Source organism: Pteropus alecto, unplaced genomic scaffold (genome assembly GCF_000325575.1).
Source record: "Pteropus alecto unplaced genomic scaffold, ASM32557v1 scaffold63, whole genome shotgun sequence".
In the NCBI taxonomy this organism is placed as follows: Eukaryota; Metazoa; Chordata; class Mammalia; order Chiroptera; family Pteropodidae; genus Pteropus; species Pteropus alecto.
This window is the reverse complement of record NW_006434897.1, coordinates 1150093-1161851: the sequence shown is the minus strand read 5'-3', so window position 1 is coordinate 1161851 and position 11759 is coordinate 1150093. Positions and strand designations below refer to the sequence as shown.

The following is an 11759-nucleotide window of genomic DNA, read 5'->3' as shown; positions in this document are numbered from 1 at the left end:
CAAATCAGTCAATATGATACACCACATTAATAGAATAAAAGGGAAAAAAGGTACATGATCATCTCAATAGACTCAGAAAAAGCACTTGACAATGTTCAGCATCCATCCATGATAAAAATCTCTCAACAAAATAGATATAGAAAAAACTTAGTTCAATACAATAAAGGACATATCTGATTGCCCCACAGGTAATATGATAATAAAAAAGGGAAAACTGAAAGCTTTCTCTCTAAGATCCAGTATAAGGTAGGAATACCTACTCATATCACTGATTCGGCATAGTACTGGGAACCCTTACCAGAGCTATTAGACAAGAAAAAGGCATTCAAATTGGTAAGGTAGAATTTAAATTGTACCTGTAGATGACATGATACTATATAAAGAAAAATCCTAAAAACTGCACCAAAAAGCTGTTAGGACTAATAAATGAATTCAGTGAAGTTGCAGGATATAAAATCATCATATAAAAATTAGTCATGCTTTTATACACAAATAACAAACTATCTGAAAAGGAAATTAAGAAAACATCCCATTAACATAACAACAAAAATAATAAAATACTAAGGAATAAACTAACCAAAAAGTGGAAAGACTTGCACACTAAAAATTATAAAACATTGATGAAAGAAACACACTGATAAATGCAAAGACATCCCATGTTCATGGATTAAAAGAATTACTATTGTTAAAATGTGCATACTGCCCAGCATGATCCGCAAATTCAGTGCAATCCCTACCAAATCATAATGACATTTTTTACAGAAATAGTAAAAACGATCCTAAGTTTTATACCTCGAAAACTCCCAAATAACCAAAGAAATCTTAAGCAAGAAAAACAAATCTGGAGGTAAACAGGAAATATTCTAGAAAAGCTATAGTAATCAAAACAGTATGGTACTGGCATAAAAACAGATATATAGACTAATGGAATGGAATAGAGAGTCTAGATATAAATCCATGCAGTCAACTGATCTTCCACAATGATTCCAGGAACACATAGAAAAGATAATCTGCTAGGTAAACTAGATATCCATATGCAAAAAATAAAATTGGATCAATATTTTACCTTGTTCATAAAAATTAATTAGACTTAAATGTAAAATCTGACACTGTAAAACTCTTAGAAGAAAATATAGGGGAAAAACTCCATATCATTGGTCTTGGCAATGATTTTTTTTATTTGACAGCAAAAGCACAGTCAACAAAAGCAAAAATAAGTGGGACTACCTTGAACTGAAAAGCTTTTACGCAGCGAAGGAAATCAAAATGAAAAAACCTACAGAATGGGAGAAAATATTTGCAAACAGCATAGCCGATAAGAGATTAATATCCAGATATACAAGGAACTCATACAACTCTATAGCAAAAAGACAACCTGATTTAAAAATGGGCAAAGGACCCAAATAGACATTTTTCCTAAGGAGAGACATACAGATGGCCAACAGGTACATGAAAAGGTGTTCATCGTTACTAATGATCAGGGAACTGCAAATCAAAACAACAAGATACCACACCTATTAGAATGCCTATATCAAAAAGACGAGATAGCAAGTGTTGGTGAGGATGTGGAGAAAAGAGAACTCTTGTACACTGTTGGTGGAAAGGTAAATTGGTTCAGCCATTATGAAAAACAGTGAGATTTCTCAAAAAAACAAAAAATAGAATTACTGTATGATCCAGCAATGCCACTTCTGGATATGTATCCAAAGGAAATGAGTGTCTCAAAGGGATTGGTGCACTCCTGTGTTCACTGTAGCATTATTCACAATAGCCAAGATATAGAAACTTAAATATCCATTGTCAGATGAATGGATAAAGAAAATATGGTATTTATGGTACACACACACACACACACACACAAACACACAGGAATATCATTCAGCCATAAAAAGAAGGAAATTCTATCATTTGCAACAACATTGATGAACCTGGAGGATGTTATGCTAAGTGAATTAATCCAGACATGGAAAGACAAATACTGCATGATCTCACTTATATGTGGAATCTAAAAAACGTTGAACTCATGGAAGCAGAAAATAGATTAATGATTCACAGGGACCAGCAGAGGGAGAAATGGAGAGATGTTGGTCAAGAGGTACAAAGTTTCAGTTTTATAAAGTAAGTTTTAGAGATCTAATGTACAGCAATGTAACAACTGTATTGTATACTTGAAAATTGCTAAGAATGTACATCTTAAGTGTTAAACAACTGTATTGTATACTTGAAAATTGCTAAGAATGTACATCTTAAGTGTTCTCAACACACAAAAAAGTGGAAAATTATGTGAGGTGATAAATGTTAATTACCTTGATTTAATAATTATTTCACAGTGATTATGTATATCAAAACATCAAATTGTACACCTTATATATACAATTTTTAGTTGTCAAAATTATGTCTTAATAAAGCTAGAAAATAGAAAGCAAGTAGAGCTGACATCCAGACTTCCCAAAGGACATTAACCTGGGCAGCTGTGAGGTTCTGGGAAGCCTGCAGTGTAATAGCAGGACTGTCTGTTCAAGGAGCTGCCACTGGGATAAACTGGCTTCACCTGTTCTTAGTTCTTGATCTTTGCCTTCCTGGTATGACAGGATATCTAATTGATACTTGAAAAAAGTATCTTTAAATGGAAATGACAGGTTACAATTCTTTGTAAAGCAATTTTTAATACACTTAAAGGCAATAAAGATTATACCTATGAATATTATAATTGCAGTTTATAAAGTATAAAATGAATTCAAAATATGTCCAGAATGTGACTACTTTTCACCTCCATTTCTAAGCCTGAGAATTATAAATTTTAAGGTATATATAGTGAAGATCTATTAAATGTTATTTCTTAATTCAATTTGTTCCCTTCATTTATGTAAAAATATATTGCTTTTGAGTTTTAAGAAAACACTTCTTTTATAGTCAGTCAAATTAAGACTCATTTTGCAAATACAGATGGATTACAGAGGAGAGTTTTATGGTATTGTAAAGAGTGGTTTGTAATCTGCCAGTCACATTTATTGGATCCGGTTGTATGCAGAGGAAGCCTTAGGCATGGGTTGATACTCAGCTTGTGATTATTTCAGCATTGCTACCTCAACTTGTAATTATGTCAGTATTGCTATCATCTGCTCTCCAAGTCACTAAATTCAACCAAAACACCTTTTGTGGGTTTGACCCCAGCACACCAGACCAGCTGTCTGACTGCTCCTCCCTGTCATAATAACAGCTTCTTTCCCACAAACCCTCATGCATCATGATATTACTCAGGTAATAATAAAATGCATTATCTGATTCCCAATATCATGGAGATCCATCACATTTCTTTAATGGTTGGAGATTAATACTCAAGGAAAGGGAAATGTAGGTGTTAACATGGTTTTATTTATCCATTCAGCAGGTACTTATTACATACCTACTGGGGATACATTGATCAAATACTTTCAGTCATAAACCTTAAAGTCAACTGGGGATCATAGATAATAGACAATAAACAATAAATATAAAATAAAATCGTTAATTACAAATTAGAGTAAGTACTCTGGTTGAAATAAAGCAGGTTAATAAGAGAAGAGCATAGTCAGAGGAGCCATTTTAGAGGATTGTTAAAGACCTCCCTGAGGAGGTAACATAGGAGCCGAAGGATGGGAATGTACCAGCCATGCTGAAGAAATGGTGGAAAGACATTCCAGGCAGAGGGAATATGAAGGGGAAATGCCTGAGAGCAGGAAGGGACTTGGAGTATTTGAAGAATAGGAAAGAAGGATATTGTGGCCTGAGGCATAGCAATGGAGAGGGCAAATGCTAAGACAAAGTTAGAGAAATAGGCAGGAGCTGGATCATGCAGGGCTGTGGAAGTTATGGTAGAGTTTGGATTTATTTCAGGAATACTTGAGAAGACATTGATAGAGGAGTGACATCATCTGACTGACTATTCAAAGCTAGTAGAAGGCAGGATGATTGACGTAATTAGGGTGAACAATGATGATATGACTGTGGTGGCCCTGTACCTAGATGTTTTGGAAACTGCTGATTGGACTTGCTGGTGGGTTTGGTGGTGAGAGGTATGGGAAAGGGAAGAATTAAGGTAGATATCTAAGACATTGGCTTAAGCAACTAGGTGCCATCTGCTAATCTGGGGAAGAAAATCAAATGCTGACAGATTTTTTTTTTTTTTTCTGGAAAATCAAAAGCTCAGGATTGGACATACAAATTTAGGTGCTTAATAGACAATCAAGTGGAGTTGACAAATAGGCAGTTAGATATAAGTAGCTCAGAAGAAATGTCCAAGATAGTGATACAGATTGGCAGTCAATAGTATATTGGTTGTATTTCAAAGCCATGAAAGTGTGATGAGATCGTTGTATCATTTGGGAAAAGGAGACTTCTCTGCATCAGCCCTTGAATCTGACTTCATTCATTCATTTATTCAGCACATGTTTAATGTGCTTCTATTATACTAGGCACTTTTCTGTGGCATTGTAGTTATAGTAGTGAGTAAAGGAGCCTTCATAGAATATCCGTTTAGTAGAGGATACAGAAAATAAACCAATAACCAATAGACATGTAACTTTATTGTATAGAGGATAAGCAGCAGCCAAGGAGACAATGTGGAGTTGGTCAATGAGGTAGGCAATTTTTTTTTCCCTACCAGTGATGTTGTGGCAGCTAATAGAAGAAAGAGTAGTTCAAAAACAAGAAGTCACCTAGGTCAGATATTGCCGAGAAGCCAGGTAAGATGGTGACTAAGCAGTGACTGCTTTTAATACTTTCTGTGAAGAAGTAACAAAAAACAGATTTTGGAACACTGAAGGTGAAGAAATGGAGATAGTGAGTGAAGACAGCTGTTTTGAAGAAGTTTGCTATACAGGAAAGCAAAAAAAGTGGGACCATAGCTAGTGAGAGAAGTGAAATTAAGGAAGTGCTGTTTTAAAATAAACAAAAAAGATATAATTACAGAGCATGCTTATGAGTAATGGAAATGGTCTGGTGGGAAGGGAGCAGGAGGGAATAACTGAAGGAGTGCAGTTCTTAAGCCGGTGAGGGGAAATAAGATAGAGTTGGGCATGGAGGGAATGGCTGTTTGATAGGATGTCTTAACTTCCATTGTAATTGGAGGGAAGACGGAGAAGATGAAATGGTTGCAGCGAGTTTTATAAATTTGATGGTGGAACAGTGAGTAGCCTCTCCTCAAATGTTTCTGGATTTCCAATGATATATGAAGTGAAAATGGAAGGGAAGGGGATTTGAGAACAGAGAAGACAAGAAATATCATCTTGGAAAGTGAACAGTCAAGTTCCTAAAGAAACATAGCAGAATTGTGCACTAAAGAGGGTTTATTCAAGATTTATGGTAATAAATATAATATGTAACATTCAACCAATTCTATAATTTTTTCCAGCCACTTTCAGTCGTTCCCAGTGCATACAAGACACATATAGCTGGATTCATCCAAGGTTGTACTTTTTTTGTGAGATAAATACAATGATTGAAGACTGGAGGAGAGGAAGGAAATTAAGTGCTTTAGCAAAGGAATGAAAAATCATGAAATGTAAGCTGATTAAGGAGGGGATTAAAAGCAAGAGGAATGCACATGGGGATTATGAAAGGTTAGAAAAGGGATATTATTCATTTATTTGGTTTACTCATTCACTATAACAGTTGAGCTCCAGCTATGTGCCAAACATTGTTCTAGGCCCTGCAGATATATTCTTGAGCAAGACTGATGTTCTCACAGAGTAGGATGAGATGAACAATAAAGAATTAAAACCAATAAATATTCTGGAGGGCTGTTAAGAAATATTCAAAAAAGATAGGGAGATAGCATCAAGTAGGAGGGGAGAGCAATGATGATTTAAATAAAGTGTTCCAGGAGGGAATCCTCTCTAGTAAAACTGAACAAAGACCTGGATTAAGCAAGAGAACAAACCTGTAAATGACTAGGAGTGTGCTAGTGTGCTAGTCTGAGGAAACAGTGACTGTTTTTCTATCTTTTAATGTCATTAGTAATTGTAAGGCCAACCGTGCCATGGCAAACAAGATATTTTCTCCTTCCCAGTTGTATTTTTAACTGGTGTTTTCATGATACCGAAATGACACAGTGAGTTTAAGCAATTGGTTGTTGCACAAAAGTCTTTAGATTAAGCAATCAGTTCAGTCAAGTCTCATTTAAGTAGACAAGATGTTTAAATGTGAATACACTCTATATATTATATCCACATCTAATTTGTTTATCATTCCATTCTCCAATGACCAATATTGGAATGCATTATAGGACTCAGTTAATATTTAAGTCTATTTTCATGCTCATAAGTAGTTTAACAAATAGTTTTAACACAAAACACTCCCCTTTCAAACTTCTTCAAAGTTCTTCTAAGGAAAGAGTTCGAACACAAACCCAAAGCCTCTTTCCTTTGCCCTGGGACTGACTTTAAATGGCTTTTTAAAAATTTAGATAATTCCCATACCATAATATGTTCACAAAGTTGTACAACCATTATCATTACCTAATTCTAGAACATTTTTATCACCCTAAGAAGAAACTCCATAGAGACTGGAGCCATCAGGAGTCACTGCCCATTCCCCAGTGCTCCCAGCCCCTGGCAACCACTAATCTACTCTCTGTTCCTATTTGCCTATTCTGGAGATTTCATATAAGTGGAATTACACAAAGTGTGCCCATTTGTGTTTGATTTCTTTCACTTAGCATGATGTTTTCAAGGTTAATCTATGTGTTTAGCAAGTATTAGTATTTCATTCCTTTTTATAGCTGAATATTATTCCATCATATCGATATACTATATTTTTTTAATCCATTCATCAGTTGATGGACATTTGGGTTTTCATATTTGCTTATTATGAATAATGCTGCTATGAGCATTCACATAAAAGTTTTCATGTGAACATGTTTGTCATTCTCTTAAGTATATATCTACATGTGTAAATGGCTTTTTAAAAGCACAACTTTAAAAAAGTTTTTTCTTAAAAATATTTCTCACTTAGGTCCATAATATTCTTTCTGTTGTAAAAGAATACATAAAGTTACTACCAGTTACTTTTTAAGTTACCAGTTGAATTATTTAATTTTTCTCCAGAAATCTGAATAATATTGTCCTTACAAGAAATGTTCCCTATACCTTGTGACTCTTGAGCCGCCTGGCTCACTGCCCACTGAGTGGGTGCATGCCAGTATTTCTGCAGCATTCTGGTGGGGCATTGGGAATGCAACTAAGAACAGGTGATGGTTTACCTTTTTGTCAATAAATATTGCCTCTTCCTGGAAGGATCATAGAATCTTGAAATTTAAGAACTAGACAGAATTCTTGAAGCTTCCCTAATCTCATTCCTTTGTTTTATAGATGTTTGAACTAAGGGAGAAGTCCAAGAGGTAAAAATGCTTGCCCAAGTTCTTACAGCCAGTTGGAGAACTAGGATGAGAAGCAAGATCTCTTCTGACTCCTTGTTCAGTGCTCTGACTACTAAACTTACTTTGTCTCTGTTGTCTGAAAGTCATAAAACAAAAAATAAATATAATTCATGTACGTGACATTTTCAGATAAAAGTTTACAGAAAATGCTTTCAGAGTGTTCTAGGGAAAAGCTATCAGCCTTATACTCATTAATTCACAGGGACAGGGAAGGAAACTAGGTGTATTAAGGAAATATTATAACTTTTAGTTTGTGCGTAAGAAAGAAAGAATTATAGGCATTCATGAACACTGTTATAAACAAAGATCAGCTATTCCTATTAACTTCTCTTAAGAGTCAGCTTTTTTCCTTCTCATTACATTCTAACATTTACGTACCAGTAGTTTAAAAAGAAGGGTATAAGGATTAAGCATGATTATATTATCCAAGTGTAGTCAAACTGCCCAATGGATTATGCAGTTAATCACTTTGATCTTCTAAATGTCATGTTGTATATAGTTTATCCCTCTCACAGTGAGTCAGAAGTGGGAATGGGTTCATTCACTATTTCCAGTAAGTGGCTTACCACCAACAGGTGTTGTGACTGGTGGGAAAGGGTAGGACTGGAATGCAGTTATTTGGCAACCTCAGAAATGTACCCTTGGGTCCTTACATAGGGCTGTACGTGAGGCCACAGGCAGCTGAGAGTGTTGGCAGCACCACAGCTACCCTCCAGCTTAGAACAGGCTCTTGGATTCCCTCTGAGTCTGGGAATATTGTTCCCTAGCACAAAGCTGAGAACAGGTGCTATGTATAGCCCTGTGGTCCAGGCATGAATCTCAACTCCACCACTATCTGTATGATCCTAGGCACATCACCTCAGAATCCAAGTCCCTCATCTGTAAAATTAGGGGTCAGGGGAGTAGACCAATTTTTGATCTTTAAAACTTGTTTTGGCTTTAAAATGCTGTGGCTTTACACCCTAATGATTTAACATGTCAAATATGTTGGATGAGAAGTCATATATAAAGGTAATCAAAACTCAGGCCTTAGAGTTATATAGAAACATCTTTGAGTCCTTTGTGATATTGGACAAGTTACTTAATTTCTGTAAGCTTTCATTGTTAAAAGGAGAACGATGCTAATAGTACCTAATTCTTAGGGCTACTGGGTGGGGAGGAAATGGCATTATGAATGCAGAGTCTTTAGAACAGTGCCTAACACTTCCTATGATTCACTAAATATCTACTAGCAGTATTTTTCTCTTCTTTAGGAACATTTTATCCTAATAATATACCCTTCCCTTTAGTAAGAAATATAATTCCAGCAAATTTTAGTAATGTTAAAAGGTATGTAGACTACAATTTTTTAAAAAGGTTATAGTTAATTATTAAGTTAACTGGAAGAAAAGACCGATAATTTAGATGATTGAATGGTAGTCATGATGGAGGAATGGGATGTAGAGGTGAAGGTTATGGAGCAAGTGAAAGAAATTTTGTTTTCTCCTTCTCTTTATTGTTGTCTGTAATCTTCCTCATATATTTTTGCTCTCTCAACTTGGAGATAGATTCATCCATGGAAAACCTATCATGGATGACAACAACATCATTATTTGTTATTGTAAAAATAAAAAGTAAATATATCCAATTCTATGTAAGCTGCTTCCTTGTAATTTCTGCTATTATTTTTGCAAGTAATATTTTGGTGTGAACCTTATAACAAAAGCTTCATAATTTTTGAAACAAATACTCAGATATTCTCCTCAGGATGTTGGTATGAAAATATCACTATTTAATAGTCGTTTGCTGAACTATCTGAAAGAATTTGCTTAACATAAAATATTTACAGAATCAGAACCCATTTGTAAAATACTGTGGAGAAAGTTGTCAACTCTGTGTGTAGTGGTTGATATCTTAGAGAATTAACTATCCAGTTGTCCAAAGAAGTAAGCAAGCTATCTGTGGATGTGTAAGTGACATGATAGCGTAGATGAGATTTTTAATGGTCATCTCTGAATATATATGTCTTGTATGTCCCGCACCTACTCTATCACTATCTTATCTTACTTCACTGTTGCATGTAAAAAATAAGAAAGGAAATGTTTTGACTCTTTACTGCATTCTCATTAATTTCTGGTATGAACAACTCAATCCAGAAATGTTTTTTGTCTCCCTGAAAAATTTACTTTTCACTATATTGTAATTTCTGACTAGGGTAATATTCTTTAGTCTCTAATGTTTCTTTTATACTTGTTTTATAGGAGGCCAGCTGTAAGAACTCCTTACCCATCCTTCTAACAAAAGACGTAGAAAGAGATGTGCAAAAAACATCTCCAAAAACCAAGGTAAGTTACGTCTGCTCTTTAGGCTTCCTCATGAAATGCTTAGCAAGGCTCTTTATGTTCTCATGTTTCCATGTTCTTTTGCTTGCATTTCCCTCAGCCTTTTTTTTTTTCTTTTTTGGACCTGATGGTATGAAAAGCACTTTTTATTTAGTACATTTAATACAAGGTTATATTCTTCCAAAATTTGTCAAGATACTCCTATTATTTAACAGAAAGTGTTGTTTTTTTGATAGTGGTCTTACTTCTGCTCCATCAGAATTATTTCCATCCTACAGCAAAGGTAATAGTTAAGTGTACTAAATCTTTTCTAGGTTACTTTGAGAGGTGAAAAAAAATGTACAACAATAATTTTTTTAAATAGAAATCACTTTATTGATGTTTCATAATTATAAAATATAATTTTTATTTAAAATTTATTATTAAATAATTTATAATTGTTTAAAATATATTTTCAAAATCATAAAAATAACACATAATCAATGGAAAGTATGTGTCAATTTTAATAAGAAATAATAAGAGCTATCATACATATGACAGAATAAAGGGTCTAGTGTATAAAATTTTGTTTTCCTTATTAAGAAAAATCCAAAGTGCACATAATTGTTTTGCCAGTATAAAGAAAAACTCCTTTATCATGAGAATTTTTTCATTTGTCCAACCAGAAAAGTGACTGCATTTGTTTTAGAGCCCCTTTTCCTAATCTTTAATCCTCTTTTTTTTTTTACTGAGTAAATTTACTGAGTAAATATAATATTCCTAACTGAGTAAATATAATATTCCTAACGCCACTGTGACATTTATAGAGCTAATTTTTTTTCAGTTCTATGACAAATGTTCTTCAGACTTCCTTGAGTCCATTATAAGCAAAGTTTAAAAGAATTCTAGTCCCTAATTTCAATCTCCAGTTACAATAAAAATAACTGTGGTTTTATTTTTAAAAGCAAATCAAGGGTAGTATTGAGCCATTACTTATTGTCTTCTTAATGGTAAGAGTCTTTTTATTTTAAAAAGAAAAACATTTTTCTTTATAAAACTTATTCTACCTTGATTTTTTCCTAGTTATTTAAACTATCATGCTTTCCTTTCCAGATTCACACTATTTTTTTGTATCTTTTTCAATGAAATATTTGTGTAAACTTACATATAATTAATTAAAATGTGTAATAAATAAATTTCAGTGTCAAAAATATATTCATCAAACAAATGCATTGGGAAAATGTAGAATTTGAAGAAAATTTTAGGTAACATTTGCTTTTTAACTCCATATGTATTTGTATAACTACTTTTAAGTAAAGAGACCCTAGATAAATCACTTCCTAAATAAAAGATAATCTTGAAGCCTGTCATAAAAATTGTTTGAAGGGATTTATTACTCTTATGAAATTAATGCCATTTGGAATATTTCAGGCATATACAGAATCAATAATTAGTATGCATTAATATTCTCTATCAGCCTTACTATATGGTTCATGACCAAACAAATTCAGTAGAGAAATTACTTCATTGGTTAAGCCTTGGTTTGTAACTTTAGCTTCTTTGTGGCCTTACATGAGCAAATTTAAGTTTACTTGAGCAAACTACTTTCTGCTTAGTTTAGGGGTGATTAAACTCTTTGTAATTTCAAACCCCAGAAATGAGACAAACACAGAGCATGTGAGCTATAAGAGATTATAAGGCACTAACTCTTTCACCTAGATTTGTTCTTGAGATTTGTTTTTCTTTAGTTGATCTTTGAAAGCTAAAGCTGAGAACACCTTTAAAATACAATTGGTGTGTCCTTTCTAGAGCAACTTAGAGAACTATGAGAATGATGTGTATCCTTGGTATTAATGTAACTCCATTTGGCCTCCATAGCTGTCTTTCTCAGACATCTCCAGTTACAGCAGTATTTGCCTTGGACAGCTAAATATTTCTGGTCCCTACATGGCTATAAATATAAAATGGTAATCCAGAAATGGCATATATCCATTGGCTCTGGAGATGTATTTCTAGTCTAAGCCAACTGTCCCCATGTATGT

At 34.0% G+C, this 11759-nt stretch overlaps 1 protein-coding gene across 4 annotated transcripts in view; it reads left to right on the top strand.

Moving 5' to 3' along the window:
* The window catches only part of FAM13A (family with sequence similarity 13 member A), a 240562-nt gene that overhangs the window by 92333 nt on the left and 136470 nt on the right, over positions 1 to 11759 (top strand). For all 4 annotated transcript variants that reach the window (XM_015588464.2, XM_015588465.2, XM_006910727.3 and 1 more), the window contains one exon: positions 9658 to 9741. In XM_015588464.2, coding sequence (XP_015443950.1) covers positions 9658 to 9741 — 84 coding nt within the window. The remainder of the gene's footprint in view (positions 1 to 9657; positions 9742 to 11759) is intronic.